We start from the raw sequence: 22,922 nt of genomic DNA, 5'->3' as shown, positions 1-22,922 counted from the left end.
TTAAAAGTTGTACTTTTCCCCAGCTAATTGCTACAACAAATTAATTTTTAAAAATTGCAATTTCCCCAGCTTATTACTGGAGTGTATGTTTTCAAGATAAAAGTAACTGGCAACAACAAATTTGGAGAGGGTGTGGTTAATGTGACAGTGTTGCCACGTACGTATATTCGCTTTCTGTGGCTGAAATGTTTACTTTCCATCTTTGTTATTGGGAAACATGTGAACATAGCCGTAGGCTCATATTCAATCAATATATGTTCTAATAATTAAACTTAACTAGCTGTTAGTGCCCTCAGGTTTCTAATTAAAATTTAATATGACTTTTCAAGATAGGCCTACATTGAATATTAGTTTTTTGTATAGATATAGATGAAAAATTTAAAGTATAGGTTTCTATTATAGAGAAATTAACTTTTAATAGATTAATAAAAAAAATCTTCAAAGGAATTTTTTAAACCTCTTTCAGGTTAAATTAATTCTAATAACTCTTCATTGTTATAATTATAACCACATTATTTGTTCATTTTAAAACCCACTGTTTTAATTTAATTACACATCAAAGTTATATAGATCTTGCTCTTTTTCATCAAATGCGACTATTTTTTTGTAGTATCTTATTGTATATTTTCTTTGTTAGCTATTCGCATAAACAAGCCACCACATGCAATCATTAACCCAAGCTTTCAAGAGGTTTTCCTGCCAAAAATTGCTATCCTTGACGGAGAAGGTGAGAACTATTCAAAAACATTTCAATGTTGGGTCTTATGTTTTGTTTACTGTTCAACATTATAAAAAAATGTATCATGATTAATTTAATTTAGAGCAAATTTTATGACTTTTTTTACTTTAAAAAAATTTCATGGTGAGCTATTTCATCTTCTTTCAATTTTTTTAACATTAAAAATATTAAAATTAGTTTTATTTTGAATATTTAAGCAAAAAAAAACAATTTATTTAACATTATACCCCAAAAAGTGTATGAATTTTAAATTAGTTTAACTTGTAATTTTAAGTTAAATTTTACTTTTTTTATTTTACTAACTAGAAACTTAATTTCCCCTTCACCAAAACTGTACACAAGGAAATATATTCACTAACAAGGATACATTTTGTTGAAGTTAAAGTGCTTGATCTTGTATTGAATATTTCCACAATCTTTGTGTGTGTAGACAGCACAGATGATGATAAGATAGTGAGCTACAAGTGGGAGGAGGTGACCACTCCCCTACAGGAGAACAAGCTTAAGCTGGATGAGAAGATGTTACAGTTGGTGGATATGGTGCCTGGGAATTACACGTTTAAGTAAGTCTGGGGGTGTTGACATGGGGGGTGTTGACATGGGGAATTGGTGAATATGGTGCCTGGGAACTACATGTTTAAGTAAGTCTGGGCTGTTTATATGGGGGGGGGGTGTTATATGGGGTGTTCATATGGGGGGGTGTTGACATGGGGGGTGGGTGGATATGGTACCTGGGAACTACACATTTAAGTAAGTCTGGGGTGTTTATATGGGGGGGGGGGGGTGTTATATGGGGTGTTGACATGCGGGGGTGGGTGGATATGGTACCTGGGAACTACACGTTTAAGTAAGTCTGGGCTGTTTATATGGGGGGTGTTGACATGGGGAGTTGGTGAATATGGTACCTGGGAACTACACGTTTAAGTAAGTCTGGGGTGTTTATATGGGGGGGGGGTGTTATATGGGGTGTTGACATGGGGGGTGGGTGGATATGGTACCTGAGAACTACACGTTTAAGTAAGTCTGGGGTGTTTATATGGTGTGAGTTTGTGTGTTGATATGGGGAACTGGTGTGTTGACACAGGAGGTAGTGTTTTCAATTGGTGTGAGAACCCAAAAGTCTGTTTTGGTTCTAAACCCTGTGGAAGACTAAATTTTATTACAGAAAACAATAACATAAAAGTTATTCTTTTAAATATTTAATTCATTCATACAGATGAACAAGATGATAAGATTTGTTTACATAAAATTAGAAGAAAAAACCCACTGAGAATTGCATCATCTAAAAAACAATTTTTTCTCTCCTTAAGGTTGACAGTGACAGACTCAGATGGGGCAACAGACTCTACTTTGGCTAATGTAATTATTAAAAAAGGTAATACAAACAGAATAAACTATTAACCCTTTGAGCCCTGGCCTCCCTGGCCTAATTTCTCCCATTTCCTGAGCTCCCAGGCCCAAACCAATTTTCACTTATCTGCTTCTAACTTTGCCTATAACTTTTGAACCGTTTGAGATAATCAAGCCAAATTTGGTATCCAGACTCAGGATCAAACAACAATGCAGCAGGATTCTAAAATTCTTTATTTTTTTTACAATGTTTGAACAGAACAATGTATATAAAACGAACACATCATTATTGTTTTGATAGAACATAGAAGAAACAAATTTACATTTAGTAATTGTTTCATTATTATTGATACCTGGCCATACTAGTTCAACACCAGAAGTCCACTTTTGTGTGATAACTTTCAAAACAGTCATCACTGCCGGACCCGATGCAAAGAAAAACTTTGCATGTTTTGCACCAGTAAACATTTTTTTTTAGTTTCGGCAAGTCTTTGTCCTTGGCACTACGTGCATCAGAACGTACTTGAACAGTTTCATTGCCACTGTCAATTTCAATGTCACTGTGTTCAGTCCTAAATTCAACGTCAGTATCATCACAATAAAGACCAGGAATATTATCTTCTTCATCAGAATCAATAAGTAGTTGTATTGCCTGAGATGCAGCCATTCTACTTCTTTTGTTGATATTTCGGTCTTTTGCTTCATCTTTTGCACCAACTTTGTGCTGAAGTCTATGGCCGTGGCTCAACTTTTCGTTTCGGCGGCATTGCTACAAAATGTAAACACTTTCACTTTTCCAAAAAATCAAATTTTAAAATCATAATTCCGTACTCAAAAGATATATGCGCAGTTTTAGTCAGTCTTCCGCTAATTATATTTAATTAGACGGTATACCGGCCGCTAGGAATATGGCGCTAGATCATCGGGCCGGAAAACCGGCTTTTCGGACATATATGCCTAATGTTGAAGCCGGTTTACCGGCTTGGCGGGCTCAAAGGGTTAATTATTATTAACTGTATAAATGAATTATTTAATTAATTTACACAGACCAATAGTTTACATTGCTCTCTGACTCATTCCATCTGTTGATATTTGAAAGATTGTAACTTGATAAAAAATAAGAATGTGTAATAGTTACCATAAACGTGTGGATGGTAGTACTAGCTATAAAAAATACTGAATCTCCCATTTAATTTATTTTTAAAAATGTGATTGTTATGATTAAATTGTTTGACCACAGAGAAAGACTACCCCCCACAAGCAGACGTGGGGTCTGATGTGGTCATCCACCTCCCACAAAACTCCCTCACCCTGTACGGCAATGCCAGCACTGATGACAAAGGGGTGCTGACCTATGAGTGGACCTCAGAAAACAAGCTCACTGCTGGGATGGTGGTGTGTATTCCCTCTTTTGTTTAATGTTTTGCTTCATCCTTAATCAGTAGTTTATGCCGAATTGTTTATTAGGGTGGGAAAAGGGGGTGTATTTAAACATATATATCAATCATATTTATGTTTGGTGGCTGTGTGTAAATATTTTCCATATTGATTTTAAGACTAAAATTGTGGGTTTATTTTATCACATCAAAAATGTTGTATTTGAGCTAATTTTAACAATACCTGTATGATTGCTGCAATTTATTATAAAACATTGCTAACACGTTCATGATATAAAAGATAAAAAGAGTTTGGGTAATTGTATGGATGAACAGAGTGAAAGGACATGTTTTCTTCATGTTTAACCCATATGTATCCCATAGGATTGAAGGAAAGTCAATCCCCACCATATTAACCAGTCTAACATAATTTCTTATATTTAGATTTAAATTTTCTTTTTTTTAAATCTTTATTCAACTGTTATCTCTCTGAACATATATATATTTGTAAAATTAATTCTTATGCAATACTAAATCAAGAAAAAATGTTAACAAGCAGTTGATTTCAAACTTCCATAGACAGTGACCATAAGTTTGTATGTCTCTCTAGGGCGTCAGGTCTCCTATCTTACGGTTGATTTCAAACTTCCATAGACAGTGACCATAAGTTTGTATGTTTCCCTAGGGCGTCAGGTTCCCTATCTTACAGTTGATTTCAAACTTCCATAGACAGTAACCATAAGTTTGTATGTCTCTCTAGGGCGTCAGGTCCCCAATCTTACAGTTGATTTTAAACTTCCATAGACAGTAACTATAAGTTTGTATGTTTCCCTAGGGCGTCAGGTTCCCTATCTTACAGTTGATTTCAAACTTCCAGTGACCATAAGTTTGTATGTCTCTCTAGGGCGTCAGGTCTCCTATCTTACAATTGATTTCAAACTTCCATAGACAGTAACCATAAGTTTGTCTCCCCAGGGCGTCAGGTCCCCTATCTTACAGTTGATTTCAAACTTCCATAGACAGTGACCATAAGTTTGTATGTCTCTCTAGGGCGTCAGGTCTCCTATCTTACAATTGATTTCAAACTTCCATAGACAGTAACCATAAGTTTGTATGTCTCTCTAGGGCGTCAGGTCCCCTATCTTACAGTTGATTTTAAACTTCCATAGACAGTGACCATAAGTTTGTATGTTTCCCTAGGGCGTCAGGTTCCCTATCTTACAGTTGATTTCAAACTTCCATAGACAGTGACCATAAGTTTGTATGTCTCTCTAGGGCGTCAGGTATCCTATCTTACAATTGATTTCAAACTTCCATAGACAGTAACCATACGTTTGTATGTCTCTCTAGGGCGTCAGGTTCCCTATCTTACAGTTGATTTCAAACTTCCAGTGACCATAAGTTTGTATGTCTCTCTAGGGCGTCAGGTCCCCTATCCTACAGTTGAGTAATTTGGAGGTTGGGGACTACAAGTTTACACTGAAAGTGACCATAAGTTTGTATGTCTCTCTAGGGCGTCAGGTTCCCTATCTTACAGTTGATTTCAAACTTCCAGTGACCATAAGTTTGTATGTCTCTCTAGGGCGTCAGGTCCCCTATCTTACAGCTGAGTAATCTGGAGGTTGGGGACTACAAGTTTACACTGAAAGTGACAGACTCCTCAGGGCAGACAGACACAGCTGATGTCCATGTCTTTGTCAAACCTGGTATGTACAAATGTACAAGTAGGTGTTTGTTCTGAAACTGTCATTTGTATTCCAGTTTCTAATTGATTTGTAGATAGTTGTCATATTTTTAAAGTTAAAACTTATTAGTATAGGGGATGTAAATTATCAGAGCAGCAACATCAATCAAGTTATTTTATATACATAAACTTATTTTCTTTCCAAAAATTATATACCGGTTAGACATTGTATCAAAATGAAGTTGTTAGCATTTAGCATTTACTTCCCCTCATAAGAGATGTATAGCTAGAAAAATAACTTTCTAGTATTTACCTTCCCTTTACATAATAATGTAAGGCAAGCAGAGTAACTTGAAAGTATTTATTTCCCATCATGTAGCTATAGAGATAATATGGCAAGAACAATGATTTTCTATGTTTACTTTCCCTTTGGGTAAATAAAATAAGACAAATACTCTAACTTGCTAGTATTTACTTCCCTTTATTATAAACAATAAAATAGAAGGGTAAGAAAAGTAAGTTACTTCCCCTTCTGTTAAATGAAGTGATTGTCAAGAACAGTAACTTGCTGGGTTGCTAGTATTTACTTCCCCTTCTTGTACTAGATGAGATTGTATAGTCAACACAGTACAGTAATTAGCTTGTCTTTATCTACTCTTATGTGTGCAGGTTCTATAAATTTAACAATCACATGATTTACCTCTACACTTTATTTTTATCCCAATGCTATAAAGCTTAAAATATAAACACAGATTAATATAATCTTAATGTTTATCTCCTCACAGAGTCCAACCACCCGCCTGTAGCCAAAACAGCAGGACACCTACAGCTGTATTTGCCCCTAGAAAGTTTGACACTAGATGGCTCCAACAGTTCTGATGACTCTGGCAAAATGGCTTTCTCATGGAGCCAAAAAGGGTTTGTTTTTATTATTTTTTTTACCATCACTACTTGGAGCAAACTGTACTTGCCAAGCCTTCCCAAGGCCCTAGGCTAGGTGGAGCAAATATGTATACAGCTGCGCAAAACATACTTCCGCGCACCCGCAATGACCATGCGTAGCTGCACATGCACAATGGCCATGCACAATGTATAAAATCTGCGTGATAATGGGCTCAGTACCTTGTGTATTTATTACAATAGACCTGTTATCTGCCCGCTTTGGCAGTTCCATTCTACGCTGTTCAATGGAATTCGTTGTGAATCAAGTATTTATCTCTTTGGATGATTTCTTTGCTGCCTGCAAGGTTGTATTGTGACTCAAACTTTCAGCCTATGTTGTATCATATGAAAGTATCAAGTTCGAACCTTGGTTCAAGTCAGCTAAGTGCCCCTGAGTCCACCCAGCTCTGATGGGTAGCTAACTCAAGTTATGGAAAGTTAAAGCACTGGGCACAGTGCTGATAACATCCCTCCATATGCCGAGGTCATGAACTCTACTTCATCTGCCCAATGGATCACTAGGTCTAAAGAGCAATCTTGACTTTTTTTTAATCAGTGAACATCAAGACTTTAGTGGTAGATAAAGACCTATCTGAGATGGCTAGCCTGGAAAGTGTTTTTCCAAAATAATTTGTGAACTTAGTTCTTTGTCAAGAAAGCCTTAAAAACATTTTTCAGAACTAAGGTGTAGCACCGACATAGTTGTTTTGTGTTGCTAGATGCAATTTGCCAAAGACCAGGTACCTTGAGATAGCCTAAAGCAGCAAATACTGATCTTAGATGATGAGTGGGGGTCGGCGTGGTCGAATCGGTAAAAAGCTCACAAATGCTAAACCGAAAAGTCTCGAATTTGAACCCTCGGGCAGATGAGGCTCGTTAGCTGGGGACAGCCACTCTTCTAGGAGAGACAACTCCAAAATCAAACAACTGCTGCCTTGTAGTTTGTTCTTAGTTGGACAAAGGCTATGGAAGCAAATCCAAAAAGAAAAGCAGGCTGAAATCGGAGTCAATGGCCTCAATGGTGCATAACCAGTTGATACGTATCCTTAATTGTGATGGAAGCATGGTCGAGTCGGCAAAAGCTCATGGTTGATAAATTTGAAAAAAAAGTCTCGAGTTCAAACCCTCTGGCAGATAAGCTCGATCCTTTCCAACACTAAAAATTAAGAACGAAGAAGAAGAAGAAGATGATGAGTTTGCTGAATATTTTTTAGGTAATGGGATCACCTGTGGGAGAAGTGGGTGCTTTTCAAGAGAGCAGAACATTTAAATTTTGGAGACGCAAAAAACAGGACAAACAGAATCTTACCACCAGAAATTGAAATCGATTATCGCTCACCCTACAGATTTATATACATACATTTGCAAAGTTCTTTTTTTTTATTGATTGCAAGTTGACAGAGACCATACATAAACAATTCAAAGCTCACACTAAAAAGTATTTGTCTCCACTTTCACACTTACAAGATAGCATCACACCTTTAAAATTAGTCACAGTAAAATACAACAAAAGATTGCAACTTGACATCACTGATTCTAGGATTTCACACTGATGAAATATGGTAGATTTTTTTTCTGTTAGTGTTAAGGAGAATACTTGTAATAGTACATTTTTTCAAACTATGAATTTGCCATGTAGACATTTGTTAGCAATGGAAAAACTGTTGTACGAGGCACTGATAGTGTTGGGCATGCATTAGGTATTGTACATGAAGAGCAGCTATTGGAAGATGCGATAGGTGTAGGTGCTGAACCTATAGTTGATCATTCAGTTGGTATTTTAGATACGGATCCAATAGCTAGCCATCCAGTGAGTTTAGGAGTAGGGTATCTCGGTGAAATTTAACCTACATCAAAAGTAGCTAAAAGGGGAAAACCTAAAGGGTATAGGTTAACAGCAATCAGTTTGCCAAAGAGGGAGAAAAAGTGTACAAAAATAAGTGTCAAAAACATAATTTATTCATGCTTGATTATTTTTAAATTTCCTTTATATACTTGCAAAATGTTTTTATTCATGTATAATTATTGCTGTAAATTGTAATATATATTTTTAATTTTTTTTTACCCCCTTCCTTCTAAACATGTACTTTTATGTTAACTTTATTGTCTTCATTGATATTAACAATAAACACTTACCATTTTTAAGCACACTTCTACTTTCAAATTTATTTATATGAATATTTACTGATTTTGTCATTGAAATATTTAATAGCTGCGTGTATGCGCTTCTTAATTTTCATGCTAATAGGCTAATATATTAAATATTAATCTAACCGAGCATAGATATTAGCTTTGGTTTATGTAAGATTTTGCAGTTGGGAATCTTTGAAAACTAAGTATACCTGGTAAGGTATTTAGATGTGAGCACTTAATACATGGCAACTTTAATACAGAAAGTTGTCTCTCAAAAGCATGATACATTGCTGTGAAACCATATTGATTTGTATGTTTGTAACTTGCTATCTCTAGGGTATTTTCTACTTATTGTAATACATTATTTTTTATTTAAAAGATTGATTAAAAAGTAGATCATGTAGTTTGTTTGTAAATGTACATAAAAAAAATTGCCATGATGGGAGGCAACATTTTCTTCCACTGCACATGAATAGTTTGTTCAGCCTTTTTTAAAAATTGCTTCCCTTGTGTGGCAAATCTTCTGCTGATAAAAATTTTAAATATTGTAAACTTATTCAAGTATTCTAATTAATTATTCAATTTTTAAATCTATTTTGCACTTTACATGTTCTGTTGTTTATTTCACCTATTTTTTCAAAATCTACTTTTTTTTTAAACTCTAATATTTACTGAACTTATTAATTCCAGCTGATGTTAGATATCAAATCTATTTTAGCTAACACTCCACTCATGTCCATTATTATTATTGTTGTGTTCTAATAGACAAAAATAATTTTGAATTGTCAATAAAACATGGCTTGTTAGAAAATTATGTCAGTTATTTTTAATTTTGATTTTTTTTTTCATTTTCAGGGGACCCAATACACTGTTAATAAGCAATGCAGATAAAATAGTAGCCATAGCAACAGGGGCAATAACTGAAGGAGATTATGAGTTTGAGCTTACAGTGACAGATGGAGAGTTACAGAAGGCCACTGACACTCTCATTATCTCACTCAAGAAAGGTTAACTCACTCATTTTTTAAAAATAAAATGTGAAAAAAAAGCATTTTAATTAATGGCGGTTGCTTTAAAATTCTAAGTAAAGCTATTCTTTTTTTACTTTCTCGTATATACGAAGTATAGAGAAAGTATTGTAATCGTGCAAAAAAAAAAATCGAGGTTTTTACAAATCTCGACGTTTTACACCTCACTGATACGGAAAAACATAATTTTGCAATCTTGTCCGTATGTCTGTGTGTGTGTGTGTGTGTCTGTCCGTGTGTAAACACGATTACTTGAGTACCCTTACAGCTAGGTTGATGAAATTTCATATATAAGTATTATATCAAAATCGTAGATCCGTATCAACTTTTGAGCGATTTCCGACAACTGGAAGTGGTACTTTTTCTACTTTGAATTTTTCAAAAGCCTATAACTTGAGTACTATTTCAGATAGATAAATGATATTTCACATGTAAGTAAAAGATCTAATTATCTACCTTCTGTAAAATTTTGAGTAATTTACGTTGACTGGAAGTAGTACTTTACGCTACTTCCGATTTCTCAAAAAACTAATGTAAATTTTAAAAGTACTAATAATATTGCGCACTATTATGCGTTTTTTATTTAGCGTTCACTTGGTGTGCAATTAATTTGTCTACGAGATTTTATTCTATTTTTAAAACTTTAAGTATTTAAAATGGATTAAAAATCATTTCTATAGCCCGAGTTCCCATCCCCTGTTATTTTATATAAGAATATTCGAGAAAGTTTAGGGGAGATCACTCCCGGTTTATTACTTTTTACTTCTTGTTTGTTCTGTCAAAAATTAGTGTGTATTGGTATATAATATTCTGCTGCAGCATCTAGAATGTGATTTTTTGTTTTTTGGTATTGTTTTACTATATTCTATGTTCTTCTTTAAATTTCATCTTCTTCTTTAATTCTGCTGTTGTATGTTAATAATAATCAATTTGAAACTTTTTTTTGTGTTAAGAACTGAATCTATTTTTTTTTTCCAAACTAACTTTTTAGATGTGAACCTTCAGCCAAAAGCAGATGCAGGTGGCAACAAAGTGGTGCAGTTGCCTGTTGGTCTGGTGACTCTAGATGGATCTAAATCTTCTGATGATCATGGCATTGCTAAGTTTACCTGGAAGAGGGACAGCAAAAGTTTGGCTGCGGGGGTTAGTTTAGTTTTTAGTTCAGAGAGGAATTTAGTGTTTTTTTACTACGAAGTTTTTGTTGATAATACGTTTTATTACATTCTTCATTTAATTGTTAAGAAAATTTGATTAAGGGTGTAAAGGAAACTGTTTGTTTTCACCGAAACTGACTTTTTCCAATGAATTTTGATAAAATGACACTATTAACGTATTTATGAGTGACATAACCAACACATTGTACAGTTACCACTGTATTGTTTACATGACCATGGTTTCGGAAAGTGACCAATTTATTGTACGAGTGACAGCCATATTGTACCAGTGACCACTGTATTATTACAATTGACTGCTGTATTGTGAAAGTGACCATTGTATTTTACACATGTCCACTGTATTGTACCAGTGACCACTGTATTGTACCAGTGCCCACTATATTGTACAACTGACCACTGTATTGTACCAGTGACCACTGTATTGTACCAGTGCCCACTGTATTGTACAACTGACCACTGTATTGTACAACTGACCACTGTATTGTACAACTGACCACTGTATTGTACAACTGACCACTGTATTGTACCAGTGACCACTGTATTGTACAACTGACCACTGTATTGTACAACTGACCACTGTATTGTACAACTGACCACTGTATTGTACCAGTGACCACTGTATTGTACCAGTGACCACTGTATTGTACAACTGACCACTGTATTGTACCAGTGACCACTGTATTGTACCAGTGACCACTGTATTGTACCAGTGACCACTGTATTGTACAACTGACCACTGTATTGTACAACTGACCACTGTATTGTATCATTGACCACTGTATTGTACCAGTGACCACTGTATTGTACAACTGACCACTGTATTGTACAACTGACCACTGTATTGTACCACTGACCACTCTATTGTACTAGTGACCACTGTATTGTACCAGTGACCACTGTATTGTACCAGTGACCACTGTATTGTACAACTGACCACTGTATTGTACAACTGACCACTGTATTGTACCAGTGCCCACTGTATTGTACCAGTGCCCACTGTATTGTACCAGTGCCCACTGTATTGTACAACTGACCACTGTATTGTACCAGTGTCCTATATATTGAACAACTGACCACTGTATTGTACCAGTGCCCACTGTATTGTACCAATGCCCACTGTATTGTACCAGTGACCACTGTACCATACCAGTGCCCAACCTATCACTTCCTCCCACAGACTGTTGTCAACAACTCTGACCACAAGGCTGTACTCCAGCTGGTCAACTTAGTGGCTGGACAGTACCAGTTTACACTAACAGTTGAAGATGCCGAGGGTCTGCAAAGTAGTGACAGTGCCACGGTTATAGTTAACAACAGTAAGTCATTTTTGCTACTCTACATGATAAACACTATGTCTTTCTTAATGTTTCTTTTAAATTTTTTAACAACAGTAAGTCACTCATTTACTCTATTTGATAAATACTACAATTTTCTTGATGTCTATTTTTTTTAAATTTATTTGTTGTTGTCTTTGCTCTAAAAACCATTTTTACATTATTTCTGGTTACAAAAACTTAATCAGAAAGCAACAAATTTCAGTTTATATAGAGCACTTCCCCTTGTATTTTTATTAATCAGATGCACATCAGAAAGATATTGTTGAGATGATCTTAGATGCTGATATTGATCATTTTACTGTGGCTAATAAGGTAAAGCTTTTTTTAATTTTAGTTTTTCTTGCTCTACTCTCGCATAACAATTTTTCCTATTAATGTTATCAAATTGAATTATAACTTTAAAATATTAGTTAAATTGCTAAATTTGTTAACATTTTTAAGTTTTATAGTTGATTGTTAAATGCTTTGATAAATCAATAAAAATGTTACTTTAAATTCTTGGTCTCGGCACACATGTTAATTATTCCTTGACATGCTATGTAATTTTAAACAAGTTAATTAAAATGTCTAGTGACATTTAAGTGCAATTTCCTTATGTTATCTAAAAATAGCTCTGTCGTAGCGTAAATCAAGAGCAGGGTTAGTAAAACCATTGGTTAGTTATTAAAACGTTTTTTATTAATTTTTTTTCAGTATTTTACATGTTTTATTTACAATAGAGTTACATGACTAAAAACCATTGCGCGCCTAGCTACCGAACGTGATGGCGCAGCCATTGAACGTGATGGCGCAGCTATTGAATGTGATGACGCGTGTGGTGTGGTTGGATAAACATGCCTACTAATTCGGTCCAAATTTTAATTAATTCAAAAATTTTTTGGGACCGAACGAAAGGATATTTTTGAAAACTGACTTCGGCAATATTGTTCTAAATTATGGCAGGAATCGATTGGTACATGTTTGAAGTCGCTAAGTGGTCTGGTTGCCGAGATATAGGCCAAAAACTGCATTTTTTCGAGGTTTTTTGGCTTTTCCGGGAAATCCATGAAAGAAACCCGGAATTTTTATAGCCTATGCTCATCCTCGTAACGTGCTTAACATAATTGCTTTTGGAACTAGTCATCGATATTGCTTCGTTGAGGAGGAGATACGACTTAAAGCTGCGGACACACATCCATTCATACATCCAGAAATGACGGGTTAATAAACGCAATTCTCCAGAATGGAAATTGCGCTAAAAATTGTTTTAAAAATTGGTTTCCATATGTGAGTAGAGACACTAAGCATTGGATAATTCAAAATATTCTGCGTGTGATAACTCAACAACCTGTATTCCTTGATTGTACAATTCACATAATTTATCATAAACAAAAATGTCAATTTTAAAAAATGACCCTTTTAAAATTGTGTTTAAAAATTGTGTTGTTTTAGGAAAGTTTACAAGATCAGCTTGTGCTTTTGCTGCAGAAATCTTCAGAAGATAGAGCCACAACTGTTGAGTTTATATCTGTTGATGAAGACATCAGCACTGGACAGTAAGTCATCATGTTTATCATACTTGCCTAGACTTTGTCCTCTAATTTCTATCTTGAAAATTTCTTAAGAAACCACTACCCTAGGTAAACAATCACTAACAAACTGTCAAAGACTTAATACCAGCTGAAGTGTGCAAAATTCTAGTATTAAGTAGGCTCTTTTTCAAGAACTGTTCTGTGGAAGATACATTATATTTAAGCTTATTATATACTATTGATTTTACTGAAATTATTGTGCATTTAATAACTATTTAAACCCTCACACTATATAACTTCATATTTTTAGTGCCAATGTACCATACACCTGTAGCTAGTAACCTTAATAATGGCAAATCTTAGTGAAACAACTTGATGAAACAGCATATTTCAAATATTGTTCCGTTTCTTTAGTTTATGTACAATTATTCCATGTTTTTAATTGTGTTAAATCCTTAAATAACTAAGACACAATGAATAGTTATAGGTGAGTGAGTTGCCCCTGTAAAATAAATGTTCATTCCCTTGCTTGTTGCAGCCTCTGCCTTACTTTTCAAGTCCTCCACAATGAAAAGGATTCCCCCACCATCATGAATGGGGTTCATGCTCTGCGAACACTGAAAAACAAGATCAGCTCAGGGAAAATTCTGGACTACAGCATAGTTAGATTGGACCTCTCTGGTAAGGAGGCTTAAAAATGTATAGCTTATTGTTTGGAATTGTTTGCCTTCAATTCCATCTGGATCTACTGTTCTGTCTTTACATTTGTTTTATTAAGTCATTTAAATAATACACTCAGTCTATTATTGCTTTTTCTGTCACAGTGCTTTCTTCCATGTCCTTTTTAAAGTGGGCTGAAAAGCATCTGATTTAAATCATAACAGAAGGGTATAAACTCAATAGGAAATTTCACTGTACAAAAATTATTAAAATCTGTTATTAGTTCTTAAGAAAAAATTTTTTTAAATTCATATGGCTATTTCATCATTAATATGTTACTTAGATTTTACCAAAAAAGTATCTATTAAAGTATAGTTACAAAGAAAAATGATACTTGCTAAGTTCAATTGTATTTTTTCTTTATAACATTTCTTAGATTTAGTTGTTGTATTTGATGTGTGAGTAGGTTTAACGTATTTAACCACATAATCTTTAAATGTTGATTACCTCCCTTTAGTGTGTCAGAATAATTGTTCTGGGCATGGGCGCTGTGATCAGAAAACCAAACTTTGTGTGTGTGAGGCCTTCTGGATGCCAAACTTCTTCACAGCCTCCATGTTCAGCACTGAGAGCAACTGTGGTAAGAGTTATCTTTCATTCAATGCTTCATCTCAGGGGTGGAATGGCCCACCGGACGACCCTAAAAAAAATCCTGGTGGGCCCCCTAGGTAATATTTTTAAAAAATCGTGGTGGGCTCCCAGGAACAGTATTGTACTAATTGTACTATGCTTATTGGTTCCTTTTTTATTTAAATTTGTCACCTGAACTTCCATCAAGCTAAGGATCATCATCAGGCTTTGATGTGGGAAAAAAAAACACCATCAAAATTTTAATCAGGGGTTGGGGGTCCCCTTTTAAAGTTTCCCCGGGGCTATTAGACTCAGCCAGTCCACCCCTGCTTCAGCTAGTTTTACAATGGGTTTTCTTCCCTTTTTAATAAAATATTATATTTTTTTAAATATGCCAATCAAAATAGAATAAAACTATTAGGTAAATACATTAAATAGAACCAAGTTAGCCTTTAAAGAAAGAAATGGTAAAAAGAAGAAAAGCAGGTAGGCCTAGCCTTTTGCCCTTTATTAGTCACTCTAGTCTTTTTTTAACTGATTATAAGGGAGAGAAGAAAGAAGTGAAGAATAGTGTTATGCTGCATTAGTTTATTGATGGTTGTTAAGCTTAAAATGTGTAATTGTAATTAAGCTACATGTATGTTGTAATAGTAAATTTTATTAATTAAAAAAAAAACGAAATTAAAATCTTTTCTTATCAAAATGTTTAAGTAAATTGCATTTGTGGTATACATAGGCGTACTCACTGTTACCCTAACTAACTTATAAAAATGAAAGAAAACCTACAATTTGCTATTGAATGTGTGTACAGGTATAAACAGCCAATACAATTACATTTACTGTTTGCATTTTACACCAGATTTATAAGTCATATAAATGCTAAATATATTTTTTTCCCAGTTAGTTGTGTATTCAAGAGGGTTAGCCAGTGAATACTCCCAGTTAGTTGTGTATTCAAGAGGGTTAGCCAATGAATACTCCCAGTTAGTTGTGTATTCAAGAGGGTTAGCCAGTGAATACTCCCAGTTAGCTGTGTATTCAAGAGGGTTAGCCAATGAATACTCCCAGTTAGTTGTGTATTCAAGAGGGTTAGCCAGTGAATACTCCCAGTTAGTTGTGTATTCAAGAGGGTTAGCCAATGAATACTCCCAGTTAGTTGTGTATTCAAGAGGGTTAGCCAATGAATACTCCCAGTTAGTTGTGTATTCAAGAGGGTTAGCCAATGAATACTCCCAGTTAGTTGTGTATTCAAGAGGGTTAGCCAATGAATACTCCCAGTTAGTTGTGTATTCTAGAGAGTTAGCCAGTGAGTTGTATTCAGGACTGTTTATTGACTGTCTTCTCATGTCTGCAGATTGGAGTGTCTTGTATGTTGTCATCATCTGTTTCATCATCCTTGTTGCCATCATCAGCTCCATATGGGCTATCATTTGCTGCTGCACGTCTAAACAGTAAGTTGGACCCTTTTTTTTCTACCTGTTGTATGTGTGCATGTGTGTGTATGTGTATGCATGTGTGTGTGAGTGTGCTTTCATACCTGTGTGTGTGCATACATGTGTATGTGTACACCCTCCCCATATTTTAAAATGTGCTTGAGAATGCTAAATGGCTGGCCAGGAACCATGAAGCTTGTCGTGCAACTTAATCTTTGGGGCAGAATCCAGAATGAAAGTAGTCTGGGAAGGGCAGCTGGGACTGAATACTCTTATCAATCTATGCCTTTAGGGAAGGAAAAGATTTACCTTTTACCTCATCCTGCATTAGAGACAGTCAGGATACATTGTTATTGTGGTCCCACATTCCTACGTCAGGGTACATTGTTATTGTGGTCCCACATTCCTCCATCAGGGTACATTGTTATTGTGGTCCCACATTCCTCCGTCAGGATAAATCGTTATTGTGGTCCCACATTCCTCCGTCAGGATACATCGTTATTGTGGTCCCACATTCCTCCATCAGGATACATCGTTATTGTGGTCCCACATTCCTTCTTCCCAGAAAAAATAATTGTGGTTTTGTATAGAGCTATCAAGACATACAATATGCACAAGTACAGCTTAGCTATCAGTATCCAATATAATTTATTTTATAATTTGATGATAATTTCAGATGCAAATTAACTCTTAAAGCTCGCAGACGACATAGGTATTCTCTACTGAGAGATGCAGATGACAGTGATAAAGATAAAATAGAAATGCATAGTAAAGGAAAAAATGGTGAGTACACCTCCATTAACCTTTAAGTTTGGTGTGTTTACATTATAAATATTTGTCATAGTTTATGTAATTTAAGTAAACAGCATGGTAAAGAGGTAGAGCACAAAAGTGCCTATCTGATAGTCTGGGATTCCTTCCCTGTCTCAAGTTTGTAGGATATGCCTGAGTCCCTTTAGCTTGACAGATACCTTACTCAAATCTAGGAAAGTAAGGGTTGCTTGACATTATGCTGACCACATAATTCCTTCATAATTATACTGAGCTAACAGATATGGGGGAACTTGATTTCATGTTTCGGAAAAACCTTGTTGTAGCAGTTTGTATCAGGAACTTGTTGTAACTTGTTTAAAAATGGTTTTAAACTATTTTTGTTTGTATCGTGTCGTGTTGTTAAGCCTCAAGTTTGAAACACTGTCTCGAGTCTGCAGAAAATCCCTGAGCTCATCCAGTTCTAATGGGTACCTGGCACTCGCTAGTGAAAGTAAGGGCAGTTGGGCATAATGCCTTATCCTGATGTCACACCTGCCCCATGGACTACCATGTTAGATTGGGAAACTTTTTGTATTAATGTATAAGCTTGCTAAAATCTTCTAAACTTTTATCTTACAGGTAAGATCCAAAACAGTAGTGTTATGATCTCAGAGTCTGACCTCTCTAGCGATGAAGAGACTCTGTTCTTGAGCAATAAGAAAGCTTCCAATGGGTTGAATATCAAAGTGGCCAATGGATCTCGTCCAAGTTACAAAAACAAGCTGAAAACATGACAGTGCAACTTTAAGCTTGAGTTCAATTTATTTTAAACTGTGACATGTTTGTTTTTTAAAAATGTGTTAATGTCTGATGTCAGTTGAAAAAACATAAATTTAAGTGGTTATTTCAAACTTAATGTATAAACATTATATATATATATAAATATATATATATATATATATATATATATATATATATATATATATATATATATATATATATATATATATATATATATATATATACATATGTTTATTAAAAATCTGCCACCTTCACTGTTTAATTAATCAACTGACACTAAACATTCATTAGGCTTCACAATGCAGATAGATTTGATGGGGGATTCACTATGGTGTTGATCTCAAATTTTGTTTGTGATATTTTTAATGTTCTGTTTAAATTGCCAGTTTTTGTTGAACTAATGTTTTTTCCTTTATATTTATGTGTTACCATATTTACAGAATAGTTATATTCATTCCAGACAATTTTAAAGGAAAAAGGAATTCACCCTCCTCTTTAATGGGATAATCATTCCATTTCCAAAAAGATATTTTTGCAATGTCGTTTTGACTTAATGTTTCATATATTATGGTGATATGAGTAGTAAGATCCTTGGTTTCATTTTCTTGAGTAAAATTATTTTTTCATACATTTTTTAATCTTAATTTTATAAAAAGAGATTGTGTTAGAACAGGATACTCTGTGATTTTTATTTTATTTGAATGTTTTTGTTTTAAATAAGTATTATCTCCTTGTACATAAAGATTAGTTGTTTATGTTCTCTTTCAAATTTTGGTTTGCTCATGGCTGAGGGATGTTTTATGATGTAGGTTCTAACTATTTATATTTTCTCTAGATCAGATACATAGGGCCTATATATACATTTTCAAAATTGTCTGTTTTGGTATGTTTATTACTTGTACACCAAAACATTTCAGCTTATAGCTAGTTTTTTCTAAGATACAAATACACCCCTTTACTCTTCCTTACCTTTGACTAATACCTGTCATTTTAAATAATTTAGTATCAAACTTGAAAAGGTTACCTTTGTAGAAATCAGCAGGGTAACGTTGTTAGATATTAAAGTTATTAACAATTTCCTGTTTTAAACCCGCATTAAATAATCTTTTCAGACATTTTAGATGAGTAGTGAAGTTTCTACAATTATTTATCTAAGACTGTTAAAGTAAACTTTTTTTTAGACAAATAGCTGTTTTTAGTTATAGATTTTTTTACATTTCATTCCATAAATAATTGACATTAAAATTTTATTAATTATAGCGCAACATTTTGCAAGTGGTATATAAATGTTTATTAGAAAAATGCTCATTAGGTACATCATGCTAGAAATACATACAAGATTAACTGCTATTATATTTAGATTTGAATTCCTGTAAAAAAGTGCCTCTTCGTATTAAAAATAGGTTGTAAATTACCATACCAGTCCTGGCTCACTTTTAGTTTATCTTAGTTTTTAATGTTCAAAAGTACAAAGTTTACATGTTTTGAAGCTCAAGTGAGCTGTAGTTTTACTAAAAATGGATATCTGATAATAGGCTACAGTTTAAATATGGTTCATACAGTTTTGTTTAAAAAAAACTTTAATAAAGTGGATCCACACCTTGTGGTTGCATACAAGTAATTCAGTTTGACCCATACTCTGAGGATGTAAAATTTAACAAACTCTAAACTGGCCCTATCCTATAATGTACATGAAGATCACTGTGTTTTTTTTTCTGTTAACAATTTGATTATGAGTTTGGTAAAACTTACAGCATCAACATTGGTGGTTCTGCTATTCATACTTGGTTTGTAGTAAAAAGCATAAATAACCACAAATGTTTTGTGCAAAATGTGTTAAATCCTTTCTTTGCGGTTAAAATAATTTTTTTATCTTGTAATATTTTATGTAAAACTTGCCAAAGAAAGGACATATATCTGAGGCTAAATGCATTTGATCACACTTTTATATAAAAAAATCTTGTGTCTTTATTGTTGGGTTGTCAGTTAAACCTTAGCTACAATACATTCAATTAAAAATTCCTTACACCCCAATCTACATAATTTAGTGTACAGTTTTTTGCATTACAAGTCAAAAATTTATAAATAATTCAAAGTGCAATCTTTTAACAGAATATCAAATGTGTACACCCTTAAGAGCTTACCTTATATTTAACCATTTAATATTTAATGAATAGTTAATGCTAAGTACCATTACACAACCAGAAGTTTAGTCCCAAATCAGGTATCTTTAAATTAAGACTTAAACGAATAGTTTCCATGTAGTAAATTATTTCATTTTAACTGTAATAGCATGCATATTCATCAGGTAATAGTGATTTTGTAAATAAGATTCTGCATATATGGTCATAGGTCAGTTTCCCCCCCCCCCCAACCCCCCCCCCCCCCCCCCCCCCAACATTTATTTTTATTGTTACATAAATTATCTTTTTGTGCCTGATTGTAGTGATGGTGTATTCAGCATTTCTTTTAAAAAATTTTACTTTATAATGTTGGTTTGTGTAAAATGTAAATACAATACCATAAAAGATTTGATGATACAAATGTGAAATATGTGTTGGAGAGTTTGGTTGTGAAGGATGAGAAACTAACATATCTTTATGCAAGAAGAGTGCAGCAAATTGCAATACAATTTTGTTTTTCAAAAAAAAAAGTTGCTATTAGTTTTAAACCTTGAATCTTGTAGTTATTTTTACTTAATTACTGAGTCTAGATTATGTTCTGCTTCCTTTTTCATGTGGTCAAGATAATTTTACTGGTTTATTTATTTTTATTAACAAATAATTATTAATTTTCTCCACGAAATTTTTAAACACAGATTCAAATTTTTTAAAATGTACATTTAATTGCTTGGCTCTGCCGTACTGTTAACTTAAAATAAATTAATACCGGACAAAAATTTGTTAAAAGAGGTGCATATTTATAAAATATTTTTATTTTTTAAAACTTCATCATCTTTATTTTGTGTCAACAAGCTACGCTATTGTTCATTTTTAAATGTAAAGAAGTTGTGATTTAAAAAAAAAAAACTTGTTAGACGCTTTTTTGTTATCATTTTGCCATAGCATTTGTATGCTGGCTGTTCCACCAATTGGTTTGTCAGTACCAAATTATTTCTGATTGTGTGACTGTCAGATTCTCTTTTCATTGTTTTCTTTTTTTTTTGTTATGGAAGGGGGGTGTTTAAAATTTTGTTTTCACATATATACATATTCCATATTGATTTTGAGAATGTAAAAACTTGTTTTATTACACACAATTTTGAAACTATTGGCATTGAAAGCTGCATGTGAGCCATATCTCCTTAAGCTGAGACTTAACATGAGATCAGTGTTATTTAGGTGATTGCGGGGGGGGGGGGGGGGGGGGGGGGTCTGACTTTCTTCCCCCCCCCCCCCCCCCCCCCCATCTATGCTACTATATGCCACAATATATTTTTGAAATTAGGGCTAGTAGTTCATGGTTTCTCTCATTGCCTTAAAATGATTTGTGGGTAGATAATATCAAGGTATTAGAATTGTTTATACAATGTATTCACTACAATTAATAGTATAACTGCTTTGGCATAGTAGAGTTGATTTAGAAATTAACACACTTTACTCTAATTTAATCAGGGTTAGTCTAGAAATTTTACAGTTTTTATCAGGGTATTTTTTTTGTTCCATTTTTTTTTATATTTAAAAAAGATGTCAATTTAATTACAGTTTCTAAAGCGGTTTAATTAAAATCTAGAGTGGTGGTTTCCTAAAATATTTTCATTTTGGTGCAGTCATGTCCAGGTGCTTAGATGTTAGATATGTGCCATCAAAGAACAAGAAATACTGTAACTTTGTCAGAACTACAACAGTGCTCACCATGATAATCTTAAGACTGAAGTGGTTTATTTATCACCCAGTTTGTCCGGCATTGTTAGTTACACAATCGTAGTGTGTAGAGGGGTGGAAGCAAGCCTTCTTACGGCAATAGCAATACAATAAAACTTACGTATGTGTGCTATGTCGGTTGTACTTACGACATTTTTAGGAACTTAAGATATATTGACCAATCAAGAAAAAACCAGCTCTAGTGATATTTCAATCTTAGGTCTAATTTAAAACAATCTAATACAAAAACAAAATGTTATGTAACATTATCTTGGAATTTGAATTTTTAAAAACTTGGTTGTTCTTAGGATATGACCTAAATAGTTACATTTATATTTGCATTCAGTTAATGGGAGAACCAATTGCACCAAATAGGAAACCCTGGTCTAGATTTTATTAACTGCCAAATTTCAGTTAAGTTTTAAATTTAAAATTGCATGTGAAAATGCTGAGAATTTAATCAAAATTGAGTATGCTAATTACTTGCACATGTGTAATGCTCTAATTTATTTAAATGTTTTGGTCTTTCATTTTTGCTAAAATAATTGTGACTTGGTCTTGGTTTTTGGGAGGCTTCCAACATTTTAATTAACATAAGGCGCTGTTAACTTTTGCATTTTTTTTTACTCATTTGGGAATCAACCTGCTTATATTTATCCTTAGAAAAGATTTTTTAAATTGTTAATGATTTATAAAAGGGCATTGGCTTGCTAATTTTTTTTTTTCAAATTCCTTTGTCTTACTTCCTGATATTTAGTTAAATGCTATGTTGTTGGAAAGCTAAGAGTAAGATCAAGAACGTTTAAAAATATATTTGGTTTTCAACCTTTTGAATTAATCCATTGTGTAGAGCCATTTCTAAGCAAAAGATGTCTGGCTTTTATTTGAGTATGTTCTTAAAGTTTATTGGTTTCAATTTTGCTGATGGTAAAAAATTAGGTTTGATAATGCCTGATTTAAATTTTGTTTTCATTAAATGATTGTAGTGTATTTAATGTCTAAAATAGACTTACCCACACTCTGCCTATTAAATGAGACTCATAAATTAAAAGACAACTTTTTATTTTAACATTTTATTTATATTTTATCCTATTCATTTTGCTCAAATTTTGTACATGCTCCTTACATATTAATAATGCATTGATGCTTATTTGCCTTGATTTGTATTTGCCAAACAAGTCTTCTACTAACGTTAATATAGAAAAAACAAACATGTGAGGTTAAGTAAGTAACCATGTGTTAGAAAGCTGAAATGAAAATCATAATATAAAACTGAGATCAAGTGTTCCTCATTTTAAATGGTTTCATCAATCTTAACTATGTTCATGATCATTTGTTATCATTACAGGGGAAATGTAAGCATTAAACTGTGGGTATTATCTTCTTATTTAAAGGTAATTAAATAACAGAGTTCTACTTGATGTAAAATACTAAATACATGGCTATTTTATTCCTAAAAGAAGTAACTTGGCATATTTAAATGCATCATATTTGTTATTCCACCAGC

At 33.7% G+C, this 22,922-nt stretch overlaps 1 protein-coding gene across 1 annotated transcript; it reads left to right on the top strand.

The window, feature by feature from the left end:
• Positions 1-1,632: 1,632 nt before the first annotated feature.
• On the top strand, positions 1,633-17,657 carry LOC131938614 (dyslexia-associated protein KIAA0319-like). Its single transcript, XM_059296714.1, has 15 exons — positions 1,633-1,663; positions 2,050-2,114; positions 3,330-3,484; positions 5,048-5,171; positions 5,935-6,067; positions 9,080-9,231; positions 10,244-10,395; positions 11,605-11,743; positions 12,006-12,076; positions 13,196-13,299; positions 13,814-13,956; positions 14,453-14,575; positions 15,920-16,016; positions 16,675-16,781; positions 17,391-17,657. The coding sequence occupies exons 1-15, from the start codon at positions 1,638-1,640 to the stop codon at positions 17,543-17,545; spliced, it is 1,746 nt and encodes a 581-aa protein (XP_059152697.1). The 5' UTR covers positions 1,633-1,637; the 3' UTR covers positions 17,546-17,657.
• The last annotated feature ends 5,265 nt before the right edge of the window (positions 17,658-22,922 follow it).

Source organism: Physella acuta, unplaced genomic scaffold (assembly GCF_028476545.2).
Source record: "Physella acuta isolate Inbredline_101_S28 unplaced genomic scaffold, ASM2847654v3 ptg000252l, whole genome shotgun sequence".
In the NCBI taxonomy this organism is placed as follows: domain Eukaryota; kingdom Metazoa; phylum Mollusca; class Gastropoda; family Physidae; genus Physella; species Physella acuta.
The sequence above is the reverse complement of the archived record's forward strand: the minus strand, read 5'-3'. Positions and strand labels throughout refer to the sequence as shown.